General features: G+C 40.6%; 1 protein-coding gene and 1 long non-coding RNA gene across 4 annotated transcripts in view; one reads left to right on the forward strand and one right to left on the reverse strand.

Moving 5' to 3' along the window:
* Positions 1 to 26,133, forward strand: part of LOC119654199 (endoribonuclease ZC3H12A) — a 164,430-nt gene that overhangs the window by 67,284 nt on the left and 71,013 nt on the right. Inside the window, exon 1 of one of the 2 annotated variants that reach the window (XM_038059405.1) lies at positions 17,287 to 18,263. The exons of the other annotated variant lie outside the window; for it this stretch is intronic. Coding sequence (XP_037915333.1) covers positions 18,228 to 18,263 — 36 coding nt within the window. The 5' untranslated portion in view covers positions 17,287 to 18,227. Of the gene's footprint in view, positions 1 to 17,286; positions 18,264 to 26,133 lie in introns of those variants that run through there. 2 annotated transcript variants of the gene reach the window in all.
* Positions 24,642 to 25,722, reverse strand: LOC119654200. Of its 2 annotated transcripts, none has more exons than XR_005249794.1 (4): positions 25,677 to 25,722; positions 25,428 to 25,530; positions 25,266 to 25,370; positions 24,642 to 25,133 (listed from the first exon to the last, which is right to left on the reverse strand). It is a non-coding gene; the product is annotated as an uncharacterized LOC119654200 (long non-coding RNA). The 2 variants fall into 2 exon arrangements; XR_005249795.1 differs by having other exon boundaries at positions 24,642 to 25,171.

Consider the following 26,133-nt stretch of genomic DNA (forward strand, 5'->3'; position numbering starts at 1 on the left):
GCTCTCCATCTAAGAATGTACAAAATCCTGGGAAGTTTAACCTCAAAGACCATCATCCACCTTGGCCCAATAAGGGTCTTCTCAGGTATTATATTATTTATTTGGTGTGATTTTTCCATGATTTACAACTAAGAATAATACTCTTGTCATGTATGCTTCATTTCAACCTTTACTTTAGGGTAGTTTTTTTTACTGGTCGTACATGACTCGCATCAGTATTATTTGGCCAATCATCATGGGTAGACTGATACCGCCTTATGGTCATCATCGACGGCACAACAACCGATATCAAGTATACGCTCTAGACATCCCGGTTTTGCGCCGAGGTGCACCAATTTAATATCCCTAAAATTCGATATCTCCGTCCTGACCTACGTCATCGCACCCTCTGAAGTAGAGTCTATTACGTCTTCTTTTCCTACCATGGATATTGCCCTTATAGACTTTCCTGGCTGGATCATTCTTATCCATATGGATTAAGTGACCTGCTCACCGCAATCTATTAAGCCGGATGGTATCACGCTCATGGTATCACTCATACATTTCGTCGTTATATAAGTTATGGAATCGTCCGTCCTCTTCAAAAAAGTCTTCGAAGGATATGCCTCTCGGCCGCAGCTAAGAGTTCATAGATTTTCTTGCTAAGAACCTCATTCTTTCTCAATGAGTACGTTAATAAATATAATTACCATATTTGGGCTCATGGGCAACCCGAAGAGTTTCAAGAGCTTCCAATCCCTCTATAGAAAACAATGATTTGTTGTGGTTTATGGGCTGGTGATGCGTTTATGGGCATCGGTTTATATTTCTTCACAAATCAGGCTAAAAAGAAGGTAACCATCAATGGTGATTGCTATTGAACCGTGATAATGGATTGTTTGCTATCTGAAATTGAAGCCTGGGATCTTAGTGAGTTTTGGTTTTCATAAGACGGCACTACTTTCTATACAGCTCGAAAAATGGTGAACTTGTTGAGAACTCATTTTGGCGAGTGCTTCATTCCACATTTGGGTTCGGTAAATTGGAATTGTATCATCTGAAACGGCCCTGAAGGCAGAGCACAGCCTTTTAAAGCTACTTTTCTGTAAACTGCACTCAGTTTGTTAGCGTTAAATGTAACCTGTAATGCCTTCCCTCAAACTTGAGCTGCATAGAGCAGGATCGAACTTACTACCCTAGCTGTAAGCAACTTCGAAGCATACCATTGCCTTTCCACGTTTCGCATCAACGTTGCCAGGGTCACATTTGCGGTGCATGCTTTGTTAAAAGCATACTGTGTTACCTATACCTTTGCGTCTATCATGATTCGCAAACATTTGATGGCAGGCTTAAAAGTGATGATAAAATTCCCAATTTGAATACGGGCATAATTTCTTTTGCGACTTTTGGTAATGAGGACCGCTTCTGATTTTTTCTCCGCAATGATCAGACCAGAACTCTTTAGCTAACTATTTATAGCACTGATCCCTTGCATAAGTACAACTTAGCAGAGATGCGACTTCGACCAGCGCTATATCGTCGGCGTAACCCACCACCGTGCCTTCCTCCGGAACTAGAAAATTAAAAATATCTTCTTCTTTTTCTTCAGCCTTTGTCCCGTTCACAAGTGGCGTCGGTCAATCCGAGCATCATGTTTGTAACGACATTGTATGCATTTTCTTGGTTGGCCTGTCGCGGGACCTGTCACCAAGAGAGATCAGGTAGGATTTGGCATAGTGGAATAAGTCCAACTATACTCTATTTATCTCTTTCCCTGATCTCAGCATTTTATTTTTGTTTTACTGAGGATAGTACAGAGTACGTTGCCTCAAACCCTCCTCCTTTACCTGGGCTTGGGATCAGCATACTATATTGATAGCATGGTGGAGATAGAAAATTAAAAACATCGTTGTACATAATGTTCCATAACAGTGGGGACAGTACGGAACCCTGTGGGACACCCGCGTAGATAACGTACTCCTAGGTTTCATTATCGGCATCATACCAAACCTTCCGCTCTTGTAAATAACTCTTGACAATAGCCGCGAGATAAGCGGGAATGCCAATCTTCGCCAGAGATTCCCGTACTAGGTTCCAATTGGTGGAATTAAATGTATTTCTCTCAGGGTCACCACCACGCAATATTTGTTAATACTACCCTTGCGGTGAATTGCATCTTCGAACAACCCAGCGAACATGTCTGGTCTAGATTTCACGGCAAACTTCTGGGCCCTTTTTGGTATGCCACCCAGGACCGAAGCTTTCTTATCTCCTATTTTACTGCAGAACTCCAGCAGCTCGCCCTTGGTGCCTGGCGGTATTGCGGTCACATTCAGAGGTCGCTGGAAGCTGTCTGTGCCCTCCTCTTACCGGGGGAATAACCCCTGGTTGATTGGTAGACAAGATGGTAGGGTACGTGATTTGCGGAGATGAACGGCCTCACGATTCTATAGGCGCCCTTCAAACGGGTTTACGTCCGCTTCCAAACAGAACTCCTTAAAGCATTCTCTCTTGTTCCGTTGAAGGGCGAGCTTGGCGATTTTGCAGGTTTCTTATATAATAGGTACGCTCTTTTTGCGCCTGCTCGATTCTATCTACCGCAGTCTGTGGCTCGGTAGCCGTCTTCGTCCCTCTTTTCATTTTTGAACTTTTGGTGTTAACCCAAAAAGAGGAGTCCGTGGACCATAAAGGGTAGGAGCCCGGTGCTCTCCATTGGGTCTGGTCCGACATTAAATGAATGCGGATCTATAACAAGAAATTAGCAGGCTGATCCGAAGCTGGCCAGTTCACTATTCCACCAGTAGTTAGGTCTTCTACTGGGGAATGTGCACCTCCTAGGCATGAACGCGCCACATGCTAGGCGATTCATTGTGCCATATGGACAGCTTTGTCCGTAGAGGCGCCTACTTTATTAGGGTAGTCTAACCTCTTTGTAGATCATCCAGTGGGATCAAAAGCTTTTCATTGATAAATGTATAATGTAAAACTATCCATACGGTCTTGAATGAAGTGCTCTAACGCACTTCAAGGTCCTGATCCAATATGGATTGTTGCACCATTGATTATTATTATGAGGAAAGAAAGAAAACCTTTCAGAGCTGCAACGCCGAGCTTCGGGTTTCCGATTTGTTGAAAATGAATTCTTATTGCATTTACTTAGTTTGCAATCCTTGGAGGAACTTGAGGGAGGTTTTCCAATAAATTCGCTATCAATCAATGTATATACTAGCATAGTAGATAGTTTTTTCGTACATTTACTGTTTGACGTTTTTCTCTGTGCCTCAAATCAGAAGATTCTTATTGTGAGCCTTCTGGATTCCTAAATTAACATAATTAACATCAATAACCTCCGTGACATGAATCCCGCTCTAGTGAATGCCAATATGTCTAGGAATTTTAATTGTTCTTGAGATTATTCATGCTAGGATAGAACCGCCGATTAAAAGTATCTTAAATTGACTATTAGCTGTTATTCGCTGTTTGGCAAATTTTCTCCCAAATCGTATCTCATCGGTCTATCCCAGAGTCTAATGTATGCGCATAAAATTACCTGGATTTGGTTACCTAAAAGTCGATCACTAAGGTTTAAATTTTTTTTGCTAACGTTTAAAATAGTTTCAATGTTCATTCATTATAAAAAGTATCTCGTAGACCTTTTGGACATGGTGAAAAAAGTATGATCTGTGATGGTGGCAGCTCATTAGACTTATGGCTCTTGAGGGATTCAGCTTGGGTTACAGATAAATTCTAATTTCTTACTTGTAGAGTTCAATCTCCTCTTTTGGGTAAATGACTTCCTGCTTCGAAAACATATTCGTCTTTCTAGTTCTAATGCGAGTGAATCTATTTTTGGATCGGTTAACAGAGGGTCGTTGTTAGGTTGAGCTTGGATACCATTAAGCAGAGTACAATATGCACTGTTACTAGAAAAATTAAAATCACAAAAATAGAATATTTATTACCTAAACGGTATAGTGGAGGGTTATCATCAGATCCTTCAAAGTTTAACTTTTCTAGTAACAAAATGTAGCTATACCGACAACACCTCGCACCAAAAGGAACCCAGATCAATGAATACTCGTCAATATGGCACATCTATATATTTCAAATAGTTCTCTTTTAATTAGAAAAATATTCAAGGGAATTGACCTTATACATACATATATCTGTGCATGTTTACTTAGATATTAGCACTACACTTGTACACACTTTTTATCCCCTTTCCCCATCATAACACAGAAGGAATTAAGTTCAAAAATGGTGAATGAATAGTGAGTAATAGTAAAATCTTCTTTTTCTTCAGCCTTTGTCCCGTTAACAAGAGGGGTCGGCTCGTTGTAATTGGCCTCGTCATTTGGCCCTATCAAATGCCTGATCTGGATGCAATCTCGAGGCTTTTAAATCGCCATCCAGCGTATCAAGCCACCGTTGTTTTGGCCGGTTTTTTGGTCGTTTATCATCGACTTCGATGTTCAGGCCAATCTTGGCAAGTGAATTCTCGTTAGAGCGAATTACGTGACTATACCATCGAAGATGCCTCTCTCGCAGTTTTTTCATGATCGGTGCAACTCCAGATCGATCACGGATATCCTCATTTTGAATGTGATCAAAACGTGTCACGACACTAGTCCAACGCAATATCTTCGTCTCCATTACCGCAAGACGCCGTTCATTGTCTCTTATAGTTGGCCAATACTCAGAACATAGAAAGCGAAAGGACGGACGACATTGCGATTTGAGATATCCGTTGATACGTCGCAATTTCATAATGCCGTTCTCCATTGGCTGATAGCGTTGACCCGCGGTATTAAAATCGCTCAGTTCTGGGCAGATCGTTGCCGCTGACAGTGATTGTGCCTGTTTCATGGGGATCGGTCGTCAAAAATTCAGTTTTGGTTAACATCATCTCCATAAAGCAGTGTGTAGGGCGCTGGACGTTGGATGCCTCGTCTGACAGTGTCCATAACAAGAACAAAGAGGAGTGGTGAGAGGGCGCTTCCTCGATGAACACCAACAGAGATACGAAGCGGTTTTGATACACCCGCCACACTTCGAACTTTACTTTTCGGATCGTGGTAGAGCAATTGAACCCACCGCACGACTTCTTCTGGTACCAAATGTTGTCGTAAAGCATACCAGATGAGTTCGTGTGGCACACGGTCAAACGCTCTCTCCAAATCCAGAAATGCTATGTAAAGAGGGCGATATTTCTCACGGTGTTTCTCCATGAGTAACCGCGCAGCGTGTATTGCGTCAGTAGTTCCACAGTTGTTGACAAATCCGTTGAATTATTTCAACGATTTCGCGAATACGATTGTTAAGAATGCGTTCAGAAATCTTCATGGTATGGGATAGTAATCGGATCGGACGGTAATTTGAAAATTCTGCTGGACTACCATTAATTTTCCATATTGGAACTGTGGTACTTTCTTGCCAATCAGATGATGTTCTACCTTCCTGAATAACCCGATTAAAGAATTCACTGAGCGGCAGTGTTGGGTCCTAGCTCTTCTCTTTCCAGAGTTCATATGTGATGTCATCAGGTCGTGTGGCTTTTCCCGATATTATTCGTTTTATTGTCTCGACTTCAGTTGCACTGACAGGTGGAACTGGTTCAAGTGTCTCTATCCGTCGCGGCTCGATGGTTGGTAAGCAAAGTACCGTTATTGTCATTAACGCAACAAAAGTGTTCGATATCCTGTGTGCGTTCATTCCGGCTTTTGGCACCTTGGGTGACAACGATCGCTTTCTTTGCTTCTCGGTTGGCATTCTTATAAATTTGCCAATTTATCATTTGGTTCTACGATTCTTCCACATTCGTAATGGTCGGTAATCGCATAAGTTAGACCATTTCTTTTTTCTTCTCACGAAATCGCCGCCATTTAATGCGCGGCGAGCTAGTGCGTTCACGCTGTTTATCGGTGGCTTAATTTGTAGGACGGCAATGAACGGCCGATGTTGAGGTGCGATGATCTTATGAGAATAGAGTAGCCCATTTGCGTTTTACTGTTCCCATTATAAAATGTAGGAAGATGAGATAATCGTTTGATGAACCATGTATTCACAAGTACAAGGTGATGGGTGTCAGCAAAATCGATTATACGCTCGCCAGTCTTATTGCGCGCTCCAAACGCTTTTCCTCCATGGCAATAGTTACCGTCTGCCTTTTCAGCCACATGGCCATTAAGGACGCCTGCAGTGATGTCGTCAGTAGGCACATGAAAAGTCTTTTCATCGAGAAGTTGCCAGAAGGGATCTTTCTCGGCATCAGGTCGACCTGTATGTGGCGCGAACGCGGTGAAGAAGTGAATAGTGCGATCAGGTGATATAATTGTGAGCTTTATCAGCCGATCATCAAATCGTTCGACTTCTTTAACGGCATTACGGAAACCCTTTGAGATGGCAATGCCAATACCGTATTGAGTACGCGGGCTACCAAAATAGAGAAGTTTATAGCCATTTTTATCGCGTTCGCGTTCAATGTCGCAGCTTCTATCGCCAGACCATCGGGTTTCTTGCAGAACGCAGATATCAATGCCATCTAGGGTGCCAACATTTAGCGTGCAGACATGTATTTGTTTTGCCTTTGCTCGGACTAACTTACTTACGTCCTGATGCCGTCCATGCCTCAAGAACCCTTGCCCATTTCTCGATAGAACCGGGGCACACCCTGCCACGTCGACTGAGGTGGACGCCCTAGCATTTTCCGAGGCTTGTTACTCGAGCCGATCATCTTGTTTCTAACGACATTAGATGCATTTTCCTGACCGGCCTGTTACCAAGAGAGATCAGGTTGGATTTAGCATTGTGGAATAACTCCAATTATACTTTCTTACCCTGATCTCAGCATTTTAGTGAGTAATAGTAGAATGAAATTAGAAATCTTTCTAGAGGATTTCTGGACCTGAGTTGAAAATTTTATAATTTTTTATATTTAATTGATTTAGATCGCGTTTTTCCTTAGCATAAACCATTTAAAACGTATATTTTTCATATAATCACATTATTAGTTAAAGAAAGTATTGTACTTATCGCATCATACCACGACGCTCTATGGATGACAAAGCAACTTTCTTGCAATCCAGTTGCATTGCCATTTCGACTATCATGATCAGTTGCCCAATGCACATGATCCCCATGCATCCATCCAGCCCTCTACTTATCTGCATTCAACGATCTTGTTTTGTCCGCAATACCTGTCTACAAGATACTTTCCAATTTCACAGAGGATCCGAATGGCTTGGTACAGATAAATTTTTGCAAAAATATCTTTACTGCACTAAGGCACATACACGCATTTCGAAATTGGAGGCTGCTCGGTATATGCAGATCCGCGTTCATATGGCTGTGATCGGCTGGACTAATCTTGTCCGAGTCTGAAATGATCATTACTGTTAGTATTGATGACGATTTCTACGTCAAATAAATAAACTTAACTCGTTTTTCTTGTGCTTTTTCAAGATTTTCTATGCGAGCAAGACGGCGGCGGCTGTTCGATCCGGGATCACAGTCCGATCAGCGCACTCAAGCACACATTTGGTACAGTGTTGTTGACTTTGGTCCATGAGTTAGTAGGAATTACACTTTTTTCTTTCTGAATAATGCATTGTGATCAATTAAGAAGATATTTTGTTGTGATTCTAACTTTTGCGCAACTAATTCAACGGGGAATTTGTCGTAGTGCCAAGAACTCCATATTGAATAGAATATAGGGTAAGAAGGCGCTAAACTAAGGGATTTGGGTAATGCATGAACAACAGAAGAGGAAAACAGCAACCTGACCCTGAAACTTTCACAAGTTACTAAAATAATCATAATGAATTAAGAATTTGTAAATGACATATGGTACCTTGGATAATACACTCAGATCAGTGAGTGTGATCTTTCAAAAAATTATAAAATTCTACGTATTTCTGGACCCTATCCATTCGTTAGGTGCACTTAAAAATACTAGGATAGTATTTCAGATATTTCCATATTATTTGACATTGCTGAAACTAAGTACAAGAGCGCTGAGCTGTGACTCTAATAATATAACAAAGTTCGAAAAGCATGGTATAATAAAGTCACAGAGGATATCAATTTTGGTTAGATAGTAGATGATTTTTTTTTGAGAGATTGAAATCTTCAAAAGACTAACCCAAGGGTTTACGTACCCTGCGAGTGTAGGATTTTTACCAACTAAAACCAGTTCTCGTTAACCTACAACTGAGATTTCCCCACACACCCGCTTCCATGCAAATATTACCTTCGTCTTTGTCGGAGAAAGACCATTTGGTCCACTCCACTACCTTGGTTGACTGTGGTGTAGAACTGGCTGTTTCTCCAAAGCTTAAGTCCTTAGACAATTTGTTCTTTAAAATATTAAGTCATTTTGTTTTACTCTTTTCAGTTGTTGTCATACTTTAAATTTCTGCTAATTTTTGGACTTCGTTATTCTCATGTGAACGTATTCTCTGGTCCCTATGCAGATCATCATATTGAATTTATTAGAGAAAGCGTCTACTATGCCTCTTAGCATTTTGTTTCCCTAGCATAGCCTAAGAGCTGCATGCCATACTTCCATATACATAGGCTTCAGGATCTGCTTGTAAATTAGTATCTTATCGATGGTGAGCTGGGAATTCTTTCTCAATAGCTAGTATATTTCACCTTTCCCCCTTTTAGGATATGCTGGATAGATCAACTGGAAAAGCAGTTGAGCGTAGCTTCGAGTGTTATGCCTTAATATTTAACTTGGTTAGGCTGTGGCACATCGTGCTTTTTGATGATGACTCTAGCTAGATTCTTTTTTCTGTTAATGAAGTTCATGTAAGTCAATTTATATGGCTGCTATTTCCGCTTTGGTGGGGTACAGCGTGGCAACCATATTTGCGCGCCATCGTTCGCGGTTCGCTAAAATGCGCTTCAGCTCGCTACTACAGAGCTTCCGAGATTTTCGTACTGCTTTTCTACTCTTGTACGCAAAGTGCTCTTGATGCAACCTACTCGTCGGCCATCGAAACCCGATTCTTGCAATTTTGCCATTGTTTTCATTGATTTGTGACACGGTGTCTTGATAAAACAGCACTTTCTCTTTCTTCAGAAGCAAAAAAGCTATGTAATGGTCGCTATTGATGGTTTCTCCTTTCTGAAGATAGTCGATGAATATTATGCCATGCGCATCCCAAAATTCTGATGCCATAGCTTTGCTAGCGCACCTTGCCTTTTTGCTCGCTTTGGAGTCGGTTCATTACATGCAGTCCACTCAGATGGCGATCGTTTTGATTCTGGTGTGAAATAATCGAGCCATGTTCTGTCCATTGTCACATATCGACGCAGAAAACCGAGTTTTTTTGTGGAAGAAGACCTTCAAATACTGCTCAGAATCGTCAACTCATTGTTGTTTTTGGTCGATTATGAGCTCACGCGGCACCCAGTTTGAACAGACCTTTCGCATACCCAAACTATGCACGATATGTCCAACAAGTTCCTTTGATATCTTGAGAGGCTCGGCTATCTCGATCAAGTTCACTTTGCTCATCCAAAATTATTTTGTGAACTTCTTTTATGTGTTCGTCGGTAAAACCTTCTTTGCGGTATCTTCTGCATGCATTGTCCTCGGTACTCATTTTACCTCGTTTAAACTTAGTAAAACCGTTCTCAACCATTGATTTTCCTGGTACAAAGTCCGAATAATCTTTATCAAGACAAGCCTTGGTTTCCACAGTATTTTTTTTCGCCACAAGCAATGCTTTATTAACACACGAAATTCCCACCTCCTCCAAATTAACAAAAGTTGTTCCGCTCAAAATGCTCTATTCTGAAAACGAATAGTCCGATAGATGTCAAATTTATACGCGTATCTTTTAAAGGTTAGGATTAACTAAAAATCATACGGATTTCATACTAGTAGCACCATCTGTCTGTTAGCCTACGAACATTAGCAAAGAACAGTCCCAACTTGATTTGCATTTCCGGATTTTAGACGGGGCAGCAAAAGCGGATGTAATGCTCCTAATGCCGTCGGCAGAAATCACGCTTCCTAGATATATAAATTACTCAACACCTTCGATGCTCTGCCAATTAATGCAGATAGGGAGAGTACGACGAGCCGTTAGACTGAGAACCTTGGTTTTGTTGGTGTTTGTCTTCAGTCTGCTTGGACAAGGTTTACGACTCGATGAGATAGCAAACAGATGTCATCAGCACAGCCGAGGTGTTCGAGGAAAGATGTCATAGTCCGTTGAACTCCTCCACATTTTTCTGACAAGGCAGCATGAAGAACGTCACCGATATCAAGAAGAAATAATATCGATGACAGGATGCAACCTTAACGGACTCTGCTTTGGACCTCAAAATCCTCTGAGATTTTACCTCCCTGTTCACACTATCGAAATAATAATAATAATCCATATTGGATTAGAGCCTTGAAGTGTGTTAGAACACTTTATCCAAGACCGTAATAGTACACTACAGTACACTGTAGAAGCAAATGTGAGCTGAGTCGACTGGTATCCGACATCCAGTCACGATAACGAATCCCTCTCTCAGTGAGATTTGAGACCGTGACCTTTCGCTACGACAGCCCAGCGCTCTGACGAGGCGAAGATCTGAACTCTCGTATTGCTCCAAAATGATCTGCAGTGTTGAGGGGTTAACGAATGAGGATCCACTCGATCGACCAAGCCTTCGAGATGTCTTTGATGCATTCCAGGACTATTAATTTGCCTAGAATCTTTGCGACGGCAGGGAGCACACAGATACCCCTCCAATTTTCACATTCAAAACGGGAATTTTTCTTCTTTTTCCACTTTCAAAAAAAAATCTCGGTTTCTTAGGATTTCCGTACGAGTGGAAGCAGCAGATCTGCAGTGATAAATAACTCTGCAGGTAGATCATCGAGTCCAGGAGATTTGAGTGCTTTAATTGCTGAGATGGTTTCTCTTCTGATTAGGGGAGCAGTCCCCATCCGCATGTTACGATGACTAGCCGTTCCATTAACAAGAGGCGGAGCTCCACCGAATGTGATACTGATGAGAATAGGGGTGAAGTGTTCTTTCCACCTCTTCAGCTGCCCCTCATCGAGGACGAGTAGTTAACCGTTATCGTCCTTCCCAGTTCGTAAGTTCTTTCACGATGCGGTATACACTTGTGAAATCATTGCGTTCTGTATCATCTTCCGCTCGATTTGATTTCATTTAAATCTCTTTTTCCATTTCTTGGTCCATTCTACAATGGGGTCAGTTTGTCAAATGTTGTTCCACTGCTTCCAAATACTTGCTAGCTTTGTTACCATATGTACCAAAGGATGAAATGTACGTTATTCGCAGATACATTTACATTTTCTAAATCCTTTGTTATAATTACACAAAAGATACTCCTGTCCAAATTCGCTTCCCTTCTGTGTAAAACAAAACCTTATTAGAATCGATTCCCTGTCTGTCTGCCTGTCACACGCACTTTTCTCCAACCCGGCTAAACCGATCCGAACGAAATTTGGTTGGACATATAAGAAGCTAAGTTCTTCATATTTGCTAATAATATTAAATTCCGAGTGTGAAGCGTATGAGATTGACTATTATAGTGCTTTCCATCAAATGATTTATTTAAATCGCTTTCTAAAAAATAGAGGCCAATAGAATTTTTAACTATGTGACACGGAAATGTCAGGCACTCATCGCTTCTCGTTCACAAGCGGGGTTGGCTCGTCGTGATCGGTTTCGCCATTTTATTTTATCAAATGCCTGATCTTGATGTAATCGCTAGGCTTTTCCATCCCCATCTAGCGTATCAATCCACCGTTGTTTCAGTCGGCCTTTTTGTCGCTTACCATCGACTTCGATGTTCAGACTAATCTTGGCAAGTGAATTCTCGTTAGAATGAATTACGTGACCATACCATCGAAGACGCTTGTCTCGCAGTTTTTCCACGATCAGTTCAACCCCATATGGATCACAGATATCCTCATTTTGAATTTGATCAAAACGTGTGACGCAACTAGTCAACTCAACATCTTCGTCTCCATTACCGCAAGACACCGTTCATTGTGCTTTATAGTCGGCCAACACTGGACGGACTGGACGGACGATATTGCGGTAAATTTTAGATTTGAGACGCTCGTTGATACGTCGATCATAACGAACACCAGTTGTGGAATGCCACTTCATTCAGGTTGCGTTAATGCGTGAAACAATTTCATTACGCAGTTCTCTATTGGCTGATAGCATTGACTCGAGATGTTTAAATCGCACAGTTCTGTTAGCAGTAGTGACCTGCTCCTCACATAGGGAGACACAAAACCTTTTATACCTAAAGCGTGGAGCTTCCGGTTTCCCGAGTTGTTTTCTACTGGAATTCAATTCATCAGAGTTGTATACTCCGCGCCCCTCTTTTTTTATGAAAGACTACTCTTCTTTCGACACTTGCTCATGATAGTTCTATGTTGATAACCTTAGACTATTTGCCTCTGATTTACCGTCGTTAGACAGGGGTTTTTTGCTTTTTAATTGAGATGGCTTGGGCTGGTAATGTTCGATGAACAAGTTGACACTAAACGCTAAGAAACGCCGCTCAATATTGACATGTTATTTGCTCAAATCTTGATTAATATATTTTTCTTACTTTTTTGGTGTATAACCTCCTTTACATCTGAGCTCATTCCACAGCCCCAACGTAACCTTCCACGATAACCATCCTTTTACATTACTATTTTTAAGGCTCAATATCTGTCTGTCTGTCACAACCGATTTACTCGGAAACGGTGAAACCGATTATTACGAAAGTTGGTGACAACATCTGGTCTACGTGTCCCTTTACATGGCGCCATTTAGTGTTGAATTTTAAGGGGGGTCCTCATACATGCGAAAGTAGGGTGTACAGTTTTTTTTTACAAAACATGGTCACATGGGGTATCAAATGAAAGGGCTCGATTAGTACTTTTCGAAACCCAAAAAGTGAAACAGGTCTCATTCTCAGAACCCACCCAACCATATAAGGTGTAATAGGCAGTGTTTGTTTATTTAGGGTGAGCTGACAATAAGCTACAAATATGCACAAGTTGAATCCGGTCAAAATTTGCGTGTTTGTGTTTTCGTTCACTGATCGTGCCCAACTTTGTGCCAAGAAAAGAGCATTTGCGACACACATTACGTTTCTTGCTCCATCAAAAGAAAAAGGGTGCTGGCGTTTCCGAATGAAGAATTGAAGAATTTAATTTGTCCAATTACCGAATTGGTCCTTCGCTTCCTTTATAAGAGTTCAAAAAATACTATACTCTTCCAAGCCCATCACATTAAGAGCAGAAAGGAGACGTTTAGGAATAGGCGAAACGAAGAATTTTGTTGGATGTTTGAGTCACGTGGGTAATTTTAAAAGTACCTTTAGGTTTTGTATAACCTTATTAAAATCGGTTTACAGTCTGTCTATCACAAGCATTTTTTTCGGAAACGGTTATAACAATTAGAACCAAATTTGGTGGAAAGGTGGAACGCACACACATACAGTGAGTTACATCATTGTACGTCGAATTTAAAGGGTCTCCCTATACATGCAAAAGGGGGGTTTAAATCTTTTCTTCACCAAATATAGTTATGTGGGGTATCAAATGAAAAGCTTCTGTGCAAATTCAAGACTTTGAATGTCAGCATCACGCAAAAGTGATATTCTCACACAATATATGCATATGTATATTAAGTGCTGCCTTCTAATGGAATAAATGCCCACTGAAATGTTTCTATAAAAGAAATATACAAAACCTTTCCTAACTGAAGTCTCCAGCTTCCGGTTTTAAGTATTGAGGTATGATTCCTATGACTAATGGGAGTATCTACTGGCCCTTTTGGCAACGCATATGCTGAAATCAAAGATAAGCACAGAATATATCAAGCATACAAGCGAAGTAACCAGGCTTCAAGAAGTTTGTATTACAAGAAGAAAATCTTTAGCTAAGAAGCAGGTTTATAAATCGAATAAATTTAGATATTTTTTATGAAAATATTTTTACATGTAGTCTACTTTGTAATAGATACTTCTGTTAATTTGGGAAACAATCGGTTGAGTACCTTTTATTTTAAAAAATCTCCAGAGGGTATTTACATTTTGAAATTTTACACTAGGATAGTCGTTTTAGATACTTTTCCTACGATGAGCTTACTGGAATTTACTTTAGAAAACCTTGCGCTTTAATAAATTAACTTACTTGGATCGAAATAAGGATTTCCTTTTTGGCGTTACCATCGTTAAATCGATGATTTTGGAGGTTCTTCTCCATCGGCGGTCTCTTCATTCTTTGAGTAGCTTTCCAGAGCGAAACTTAATTTGGGGCAGTAGGCGATAAAGTTCGCACTTAGCTTTGCATCTCCTGCTCCCGTGGATTTTGAGGGCATTATGGAACACTTGATTTGCTTTGACTTTTACTGTTCCGGAGGTCTGTGGATCTACCATTCTCTTCTCAGTTTGAGTTTTATTTGGATCTGGTGTAGTATTATATGCGGTGTACTATTGTTTGGAAGATTGGCAATACACGGCGTAAAGGGTAGAACTATGTGTGTGTGTGCGTGTTGGGGAAGAAACTACAGCTTCTGAGCACTCAGACCGAGTTGGCCCATTGTACTCGCCACCCCCGTCTAACGGAATATTGCCACCCTTAGGACCGCATAAACTTCGGCTTGAAAAACCGTTGCATATTGTCCCAAAGGAAAAGCCCACTTCTCATTTTTATTCGAGAGGTAGACTCCGGCTCCAGAACCCTCTTCTGTTTTTGAGCCATCGGTGTAGAAGACTTCCGTATATCCCGCCACGCATTCCTCTGGGTCTTTCCAGTTCTCTCTACGCTTCAAGGTAACTACATATCTTCTACCAAACAGATGTATGGGGACACGAGAATCGGAAGGCATTGTAAGAATTGGATTTAGTCCTCCCAGTAACTCTTCCAATGCTCTGTGCCCCCCACATCCGTTGTTTTCCCATAGATCTAATCGAATTAGCCTATGAGCTGCTCCCATTGCAGTGCTTTGAATAAATATATCCAGGGGCTGCAAATTGAGTAGGGCATTCAGAGCTGCGCCGGATGTCGTGCTCATGGCACCAGTGATACCCAGACACACAGTTCTTTGCAGTGCGGCTAGTTTATGGTGAAAACCCTTTTGTCTTACCTTAACCCACTACACTACGGATGCATATACGAACATCGGCCTAATGATGGCAACGTATATCCACATTACCACATGAGGCCTGAGTCCGCATGTCGAGGCAAAGGTCCGTCTGCACAGCCCATAAGCTGTGAGAGCTGGTTTCAACTTTACCTCTACATGTTTGTTCTAAAGAAGTTTTTTATCTAGAGTCACTCCCAAATATTTCACTTCTTCGGAGAGTTGAAGGATAGCACCCCTCATGTCAGGGAGGCAAAGTTCATCCAGTTTTCTCCTTTTTATGAATAAAACCATTGTGGTTTTATTTGGATTAACTGAAAGACCATGTCTGAGGCACCAGCTACCTATCAAATCAACGGCACGTTGTATATTTTTACACACGTTCCAAGATTCCGATCAACACATGCACTCTGGCGGCATCACAAATTTTTGGAAAGGCACACAGTCAAAAGCCCCTTCAATGTCCACGAACACCCCCATCGCGTACTCACCATTCAAAGTTGCATTCTTTATCTTTGTGACCAGAGAATGAAGAGCAGACTCACAGGACTTTCCACGTTGGTAAGCATGTTGGTTTTCATTAAGTGGGTACGACCTAAGTGCATTTCCACGAATGTGACGCTCCATCAGTCTCTCCAAATCTTTCAGCTACAATGAAGTCAAGCTGATCTGTCTGAAGTTCTTTAGATTAGAATAGTCATCTTTCCCAGGTTTCGGTATGAAGACTACCTTAACCTTCTGCCAAGGAGGAGGAGTGGAGGCAACTATGATGTTTTTCCTCTCGCCATTTATCTGGTATTGCATGATGACCGTAGCTAAGTCCTGGGAATAGTACTGTCTCAGCATGGTTGCCTCTAACGGTCTTGACATCAGGGCGTAAGCTCTCGGTCTTATGGATCTTTCATCATAGAAGATCCTAGCTCCCTTTACTGGTCTAATGCCACAGATTCTGTTAAATCGAACCTACGGCTCTTGCACCAGAAAGATGTAGGGGAAATCCTGTAGCTTTGTCATTCTCGCTGCAAACAGGTAGGAGGGAGCTTTGGCATGCTGCAGGTTGATTTGACCGTCCGCGTGTGATGGGGTTTCCCCCACACCGTACCGCCAGAGATGTGTTTGATTTCTCTGACAAAAGCCGCATTTGGAGGTACCACAGTTCCCATGTCCTCATCCATGAAAAATCTCCAGTGTGCAAAGTCCATGCCCGGGTTCTGTTCACCCAGCATGCGGATAATGTCTTCTGCCTTCCTTCCAGGGCCCAGTAACCAGGTTCCAGGTTCACAGTGTCCGGGCCGCTTGGATCCATTTCCACATACTGGCGTTAAACCAATAACGCCCACATCACCAGCTTCCCGTTCTTCTGCTCTTCCCGGTAAGGGTGAAGGAGAAGGCTCTGACAGGCAGGATTCAGGCTGTAGTCTCCCCTCCTTAGTGGTCGAAGTTTCCTTCTGCCAAGCCTTCCTCTTCCGTTTACGGGTAGATTTGGGGTGTAGTACCGCGGGCGGGATTCGGACGGATTTCCAGTTTCTCCCAAGTTGAGAGTTACCGTACTTTCCTTTCTGGCTAACTTCACCGTAGGCACTAAATGCAAGTTTGCCACTGAGTCGGAAAGCATGCCTTCTACAGATTTATCTATAGGGAGGTATGAATGCTGTGAGGCCTCCAAAATCCGCGCCTCGACCGCGACAGGATTGCTCATGGTCGCAGGTGGATTCGAAGTCTGTGACTTCTTACCATTTGGAGAGTTTATATTCTTCCTTTCCATATTCATATTTTGGACACCCTTAGTACTACAGGCTTCCCCACCACGATAAGGTGGTGTCCGAGTGGAGAGAGAACTATATATTGTGAATACCGTATTTATGCGAGCCTGTATAGACCTTAGCCATAATTTGGTGGTGAATGTATTTTTTAGAGAGAAACAAAGCGGTTTAGACGAAGGATCCATTTCGAACATTTTTCCTGTGATACATATATTGCACTTATCGATTCAATTTCTGATGATCACCTGTTGACAAATCATCAGTGGTAATTTACCGTACCTTAGTTTCCAGGAACATATCAGGTCTGAATTGGCAACACTCTGTGACCATATGTGAGATGTGTATTCGAAGACGGTAAATAAACCAGCATTTTGATCCAACCATGCCGCTTTGGACGACGATTCGCGATCAGGCAGTAACATTTCCACAGAGTGCGGTCTGTATAGTATTGGCTGGTGGTTAACGGCTGGTATTCGCGATCCATCCAAGAAATCTAGTATAAACTCCATGCTTGCGAGATCAGAGTAGGCTGGTGGCCATTCCATCGTCAGTCATTCATGAACTCTTGTTGGATAAAAAGCTCTCGCGCTTCGAGTATCTGAACTACCGCCAACGATAGATCGCGCACTAAAACGTCGAAGATACTTCCCGAAAATTTTGGGAAAGATATCAGCCAGTCAGTACTATTGTTAACGCTTCATTCCGCCTCTTAAATTTTTATGGAACTGTTGAACGCGCGCTACTATCGTATGTAAACAATTGCGTTATCAGCTTACGAAATTTTTTGTTAACTTGAATTGCTGGAATTGCTCGCCCTGCTTCACGGTTACCACAGATCCATGCGATTTTGTTGCTACTGCAACCTTTCCCAGCGAGTTGCTTTCACATGTTTCTATCTTCGAATCGTTGCTGCTACGTTACGTTGCGACAATCACGGCATTGTGTAACTCTGTTTCTTTTTTTCATATTTTATTTATTGTATCTATAAGTCGAAAAGGTTTTTGAATTTTTTTATGAAGCATTGATAGTGCTCATAACGTGTCGGCCATTGATGTCGCTTTTGTATGATGTTTGTGTAATAAGTGAAAGTAAAAGTGCTGCGATTACTCGATTGCAGTTGCAAGCGTCATAAGGCGATTATAGGGTTATCAATAAAGTGCTCAGATTGCAAAATATAAACGAAATACTCTCAAAGTGGTGGTTGATAGTTTCTCAAAAAGGATTATTTCATCATTGTTGCTGACCTAGTCCGGATTATTTGGATTATATTGGATACGCTTCGTTCCAAGATTGAGCTGATGTTTTGGATATAAATTGGATTTTATATACGGCAATAACTTCAGTCATAAACAAGATGTTGATAAAGAGCTACGAAAATGATAATAAATTGGTAGGTTATATTTTTTCGTTCAGGCTATGAATAAAATTAACTTATCTATTAATTAGTGTTAATGTAACATTTGGCTATTCATTAGACGGCTTGGGGAGGCTTGACGTGACTTTGAGACGAAATAACTTTTTTATTAACTGCTGTTGAGGTCAACAATTTATTTTTCTGGCCGATAATTCATCTTCAGTCAAACGTTTCTTTTTATGTTAAGCTTGCTGGATATTCCAGTAAATATTTGTCTTACTGATTCATCCAGTTATATAGTGTGAAGAAGTTCCATGACAAATCGGAAACCGGAAGCCTGGTGCTGTAGGTATAAAGGGCTTTGTGTTTTTTTTTTCATTGATACAGAGCCCTGCACATCAGCCATAAGTTGTTTCATATTAAGAAATTCACGTATGGTGGTATGGTGCAGAATATAAAAAAATGAAATCAATCAAATGCAAATGGTTTGTTTGCTTTGCTTTTTTAATTCTTTTATTTTCGGATCTGAAATGAAGGGGGTAACAAATGAAAGCCTTTTTAGTAGGGTCTTGAGGTCCTATTGTCTTGGAAACCATTCGGTCGATTTCAACTAGAAAATGGTCAGACATATTCATTGTCATAATAACGGAAAGAATGATGTGTATAGTTTCTGAAAAGGGCCAAACTTAAAAAATGCAAAGCAAAGTTAAACATCTTTTTTATGCCCTTTGGATTTTTAAAATTTTAAAATTATGCGCCCATGTTGCAACGAACAAATGAAAAACAAGTCAGAAACCTCATCCCTCGTCGCCTGGGTAGTAAAGACACATAAAAAGATATTTGATATACTTTGCAACTTTATAGTCTCGTGTTATGAATCTGTTTTATAATCAACTCAGAAGATGAAAAAATTGTTCGATGTTCCCCATCTAAAAACGCGTAATACCCTAGAATGCTTAACTTCAATGACCATTAGTTGAGTTTGGCTAATTAAATCCTTTTCAGTAATTGTTAATTCAGTTTGGCATAGTTCCATGTGATTGATATTGTCTAATAAAAGAATTTGATTAGAGCGGGATTGTAGGATTTTCCAATTTTTACAGCTAGCAAGAATAGTCTCTTGTATGTATGTATGTATGTATATAGAGAATTATTACGGCAAATATTTTATTTTACTTTAATATTAGTGCGTTCTATGATCTTTAAGAAACACGGCAATGAAAGTTCCGTTCCATTTTTTAATAATAACATGACTTTCAGTAAATTTCAAAAATATGTAATATTAATACACTATTATCGAGTTGATATATTGCAAAGAACTACCTTTTTTTTTTCTCAAATTTTTCGTTTGGTCAGTTTCTGTGAACAAATCTTGTCTCAGTTAGCTCCTCACTACCTTATTTTACAACCAACATTGTTTTGTAAAATACTAACCAAAACCCTGCATGCAATTATATTTGGATTTAAACTTCCACAAAATCATGCCATTCATTGTATGCATAGTTTTTCATAGCCTACACATATCCACCAAATTTTATCTCAATAATAGGTAGACAGTAAACCGATTTTTATAAAGTTTTTGTTTTTTACTTCTCTCCAAAGGGAGAAAAAAACTTTCTGAACTGAGGGGCTTATTTAATTTTTTTTGTGTTCTATGAAATCCTGTGAAATATATATTTTTTATGAACTGAGGTGAAAATCTGAATAACACGCAATAACACACACTGCTTCACGAATTCTCCTTCCCCTGGTTCGCATCATTGCCCACTGCAGAATGTAGCTTACCAATCCTGCATTAAAGAGCAATAAACAAGCAAACCTTTATTAACTTCTCGTCGCGTAGTCCAAGTGCCCCTTGAAGCTCAGCTTTACATCGAGCATTATTTCCAGGTATTTACTGAGCGATTCTGAAGCGATCTCATGACCACCAACCAGTTTGGTTGATAGTATTGTCCTTCCTGCGATTGGTAAAAAGGACAATCTCCGTCCTTTCGTCTATAATTTGATTGCATGGATGGTTTTATTTCCATTTCAATTCTAGGTCTTTGGGGTATTTCTTACTACCAGGTCATCAAGCAATCAATGTTGCTTCCTCTCACACGCCAAAGTCAAGGACTCCATCATACACGACGTTCCGTAGTAGGGGCTCCAAAACGGAACCTTGAAAAATACCTGCCGTCGTAACATATTCTTTTGGCCAGTCGTCTCTTTCGAAAGGTAACTCTCGATTAACAATTAAATTTCCCTAATCCAACACATTCCACACGTTTTAAGTCACCGCCGCGCACCAGTTACCACTGGACTTGATCTTCTGACCCAGATGCTCGACCATTGTTATTATTACATCGACCGTACATCTTCTTCATAGTGCCTAAAAGGCAAATAGCGCGATATGAAGAGATCATTGCAAGTAAATTTCTGCCTTTTCATTTGGGCGGCAAACATTCTCTTTACATGTGCTTATGAAGCACTTGGTCTTTGTTTGCAATCTCGTCCAAGCCTTCTTATCTCCAAAAGGTCTACAGATTTCGATTTTCGCAGCGCCACCTCAGTCTCAAGGATTGTAAAGGAGGAGAGGTTCTCTTTTCTTGGAGGAGAGGAGGAGAGGTTCACCTTTTTTTTGCTACTGAAAAGGAGGTTGCAATTATTTTTAGCAGGAGCCGTCGCATGTCACTTGATGACTACAACTCTGTAAACGGTGACTAACGGATTCGTGTTAGTATGTAGTCACAGAGGCCAGTATTATTCTTATTGGCTTTCCCGTATCACTTTCTTCAGGTTACTTCGGAGATCCCGATACTCTTCTTCCAACTGCCAATATTTCCAATTCACTGTTACTCTTTGATAAAACCTCCTCGTCCGCAGAGTGGATAAATTCGTTCGGTTTCCTGCCGTGGTGCAATCGCCCTCGAGTCGCTTAGTAACACGCTTATATAGCCTATTTCACAAACACGCCAGATCGGCGATTGAGTCTAACCCTCCGAAGGTTTCGATTGGACTTGATCCCTGGTGTTCACTACTCGACTTCCCCACCCTAAGATGCACGTGCTGAAACCGTTTGCAGTTATGTTGGCGGCTGTGATCTTTAGCGTCCAACATCAAACTGCCCGATATCTCCTCATACGAGTATTATGCGATTGAGAGGAGCCATATATCTTCCTTATCGTTTTTGGTGCAAACCGTCCTATATTACTAACATTGAATTGTTCTTTTAACGTAACACAGATAACTTCCAGCAAAGTAACCTTATCTAGATCCTTGCATGTTATCTCTTACTTTTGTATCCATTGTTGACCTCAAAGATTGGAGCTCTTCCTAAAAGGATCCGATGTAGATTTGATTTCCGCTCCACTGTTATCTCTTGTTAATTTTTGCATTACTGATTCACTACCCTCGCTGGATATCGACGATCGGGCTCTTGATCGTCGATATCCAGCGAGGTTCCCTCCTAAAACGCGCTGGTACAGGGTTTCTGCAGCCCTGCAAAATAAAAATATCCCTTCGTGCCCCTCCATATTTGATTTATTTTTTGGGTAGAAAAGGTGTCAACTGATGCTCAAGGTGTGGGACAGCGAGTCAATACCGGACGACTGGCAACGAGGCATTATCTGTTCCCTACATAAAAAGGAGGATATCACGCAGTGCAGCAATTATAGAAGGATCACATTGCTGGGTACTATCTGTAAGATATTCTCCGCTATTTTGCTAAATCGGATAGCAACATACGCCCAGAATATCATCGGCCCATACCATCAGTAGCATCACTTTTCCACTGACTGTAAGACCGCCTATGAGAGCATAGCCAAGGTGAAACTGTACACGGCCATAGGAGAATTGGATATCCCGGTGAAATTGATAAGACTAACTAGGCTGACCCTGACCAATATCGCGAGGCCAGATAAAAGTAGAAGGATTACTTTCGAAATCATTCAACTTCAATAATGATCTAAGACAAGCGAATGCCCTATCATGCATCCTTTTAACCTGACCCTGGGAATAGTGATCCGTGATGCTTAGGTAAATGCGAGGGGCATCATCCTCTTCAAATCCTTAATTGAGATCGAGCAGGCGGCACCAGATCTCGAGCTGAACATTAATGACAACCAACAACATCAAATCGCACTGGTCAAACGGGAGAATAAAGATAGGAGGCTACATCTTTGAGACTGTTGATAATTTCTCCTATCTGGGGTCGAAAATCTCCAACTGCGAAAAGCTACGAAGATGAAATCCGCGCACGGTTGTTGGCAGCCAACAGAGCCTATTTCAGCTTACAAAAACTGTTCCCCTCGAAACGTCTCACCATAGGGTCAAAGCTCTTATTGTACAAGACAATGATCTTGCCAGTCCTCATGTATTCCTCGGAAACTTGGGTTCTTAGCAAGACAAATTGTGAACTCTTGGCCGCGTTCGAGAGAAGGATCCTCCGAAGAATTTTTGGTCCCCTACATGAGGGCCATGGCCATGACCGTCAAGTTGTGGATAAAATCCGGCTCAATAGGTTACATTTAATCCGTATGGATGACGATGATCCAGCCCGGAGAGTTTATAAGGGAAATGTCTATGGCAGAAAAAGAAGAGGAAGCAGACCTTGCCTCAGATTGAGCGATGGCGTAGGTCAGGACGGCAGATAGCTTTTAGGAATATCTATAATATATATTTTTCAAACTAATGTCAATGATAAAGATCAGTTTACGATCTTTTTCAAATCCGTACGTCGCACGCTTCCTCCCATTAAAAGATAGAGATGGGATCACATGCTTTGACGTCTTCGACACAATTCATTCAACTGTGACAACCGGAACAGTACTCATCGCATTTGAATGCTAAGTTTTCTTATTTGAATCTAGAATTGGGTGTGAATAAACTTCTTGCTTTTCTAGCAACGTAATTGCTTTTGACACGGAATGCATTGATTAAGCGTACAAATGTCCACCTTCATGCACATGACTCCCCCATCAATAAGCTATTGACTAACGGTTGAACTATTTAGCTTAAAAACGCTAATTTTCTCACCAGTTTGCACATTTTCAAATTTATTCAATTTTTACTCCATGGAGTATCCTGTTACATACAAAATCTGGATAGTCTGAGGCTACAAATTTGCCTGTGATAATCATCAATTCATCATCATGATGACTACGCGAATAATGGCCCCCATATTCCATGATCTGGGCGTTAAAAATAAAGTTGGCGTTTTTGTTGTTGTCCGACATTGGCGGACGCCATTTAGTCTATGGATTGTAAATTTTACGAATGTATGTATGTAAATAATAATGGCTGTCGGCACAACTATTAGTTGTGTTTATATAATTAGGTGTAGCGTAGACCTAGACGTAGATTCAAGATAATCCCAAATGATCTTTTTGTGTACAAAGCATCTTAATATGCTTCCGTCAGCGAGGGAAAACTCGCCGTAGTCATAATAGAGCTTCAACGGCCGCAGTATTTAGTTTGTTTGCCTATTTGTTATACATATTCACAATTGTGAAGATCCGTGTTGATCTAACTATTATTTGTACAGTACGGTAGAGAACTTTTGAAATGCCTGTGCACATACAAGATATTACGAAGGTGGAATATTGCATAAACTCGTAAACAGCATTTGATCACCCTCTGGGGTCATGGATCTGGGATGCTTGATAGCGCATTTTTTCAAGTATCATAGAAAATAGGCGTGTCTACTAAGTGATGTTGACTGTCAATGGTTTTTTCTTTCGTTTTCATGCTCAAGAATTTTAATTCGAGAGGGGCTTTTTATTAGTTTCATGAATGTTATCCTCAAGGTCGTTTTCAATTGTTCGTAGATATTCCAGGATAGACGCGCTGGTCGTGACTTGCAGATAGGGAAAGCACCTCCCGGGATCATCAATCATACATTCATAGCAATATAAATGCGAGTTTAATTGTTTAATATTCATATTTCCTTGATATTTTTCTACTGGAAAATGAAGTGGTATCTAGAAGAAAACATCCCGCGCTCTTATTGTTTTTCCACAATCATGTTAAATTAGCATTGAATTTCGTAATCTCTTTAGATATGAGTGTTTCAACGTGAGCTTTTGAATTCTATTTTGTCAATTATTTATAAGCGATGTTGCGATGCGCGAGGTAGTTAAGCGTAAGCGTCTCGATCTCGTATCCTGGATTCGAATTCCGTTGTTTACCTAGGCATACCGCTTGCAATGTATTAAGTATGTTGATGATGTAACTGAAACTTAGTTAAATTAAAAAATAAAGATATTAGGACGGGTTCATTTGTATGCCTCAGCATACAGAGGATATACAGTCCCTGGCCATATTATTAGACGCACTGCAGATTCTATGCAAAATCTTAATTATCGGGTGTTTTTCAGCATTAAAATTTATTAATAGACACATTTATGTAATTTGTATGTATAATATACTTGGTTACCTAATTGTTAACAAAAAATGCTAAAGAACTTTGAGATGTATGCCATAGAATATTAATATTTTGTTGAGAAACTTTTTGGGTTTGAGTTTTGGTTGTGATAACCTCTTTAGCCACTTCCCTCTTCATCAGCTCCCACATATTTTCAATTGGGTTCATATCGGGGCTATTGCCCGGCCAATCCAATAGAGGAATATTCTGCTCTTGCAAATAAGTTTTCACAGATCGCTCCGTTTGGCAGGCAGCGCCATCCTGCATGAAAATGAATGGCTCCCCATTCGGAAACTACTCTCTGAGCTGGGGAACCAACCGAGTTTGCAAGACTTCTATATACTGATCTTGTCTCATAATGCCTTTTACCACGTACAAACGTCTAATACCTTTCCGCTGATAACTGGCCTGATCATAACCTTTGTAGGATGCTTCACAGGTTGAACAGCGCAGTCAGGATTAAATTTTTCTCCAGGACGAGGGCGTAAAAACTGATCTCTATTCTGCAAAATTTCAAATGTGCTTTCATCGCTAAAGCAGACTTATCAAGAATAGAAAAAATAAATGAATATCCTAAGTATCAGTGCTTATCTTTCATTATTTCATAGTAAATTATGCATGTAATATCAACTTACCGATCTCCAGAAGTTGACATCTTTATAGCGCCACTGTGTGGTCCATTTCCGACGCTTGGTTTTCATCGCAGCCGTTAACTTGGGCCTCTTGGCGGGTCGGCAGGCCTTCAAATGTAAATCTTTTAATTTTCTACGTACTGGTAGTAAAAATGGCTTTCCTACCACATCTACTCCTTCGTTTCGGGCTTACTTTATAACCTGACTCCACTTTCTTCTTTATAAGCCGTACTGTGGCTTCAGACACCTTCAACCTTAGTGATATTCCCTGTTGGAAAACGTTTTCAGATCAATGAGGGCCTTTTTTACCCAAGGTTAAAATGTTCAAATTTATTGCGTATATTTGTTAAATGCCCTGCACACATAATAAACAAATAATTGCGTAGAATAAAACTGCGAAATAAATTAACACACCGTATAAAACTACAAAAAACACCGTCTGTATCTATAGCAGTCGAGAATACAACTGAAACAAATTTATACTTATTTGTGCTCTTGAGCCACGTAAAGAAAAATATTAGATAACACTCCGAAATAATAAAAAAACTTGTTGTTTCTTTTTCGTTGGTGTGGATATTTATTCTTGCAAATACCGATATTTCGGGACCCACTTGTTCCCTTCATCAGTGCTAACAAGTTCTTATCTTTAGCAGTATTTTACTTTTTCTAACGATTAGGTTATTGTGTGAAATTGAAGGAAATGAAGCTAAATGTTGCAAAATAAAATAAAGAGCAACGGCCTGAAAAACATCCGTTAACGACTAGTTTTGTTACTATACAATTTGCCCACAACTTGATAGTTAAACTCGTAATGGGCATCTTCATTAGTGCAGGTGAAAAAGAGTGATCGCCATCATCCTTTCCATTCTGC

The sequence above is a fragment of the Hermetia illucens genome, chromosome 4, assembly GCF_905115235.1.
Source record: "Hermetia illucens chromosome 4, iHerIll2.2.curated.20191125, whole genome shotgun sequence".
Classification (NCBI taxonomy): domain Eukaryota; kingdom Metazoa; phylum Arthropoda; class Insecta; order Diptera; family Stratiomyidae; genus Hermetia; species Hermetia illucens.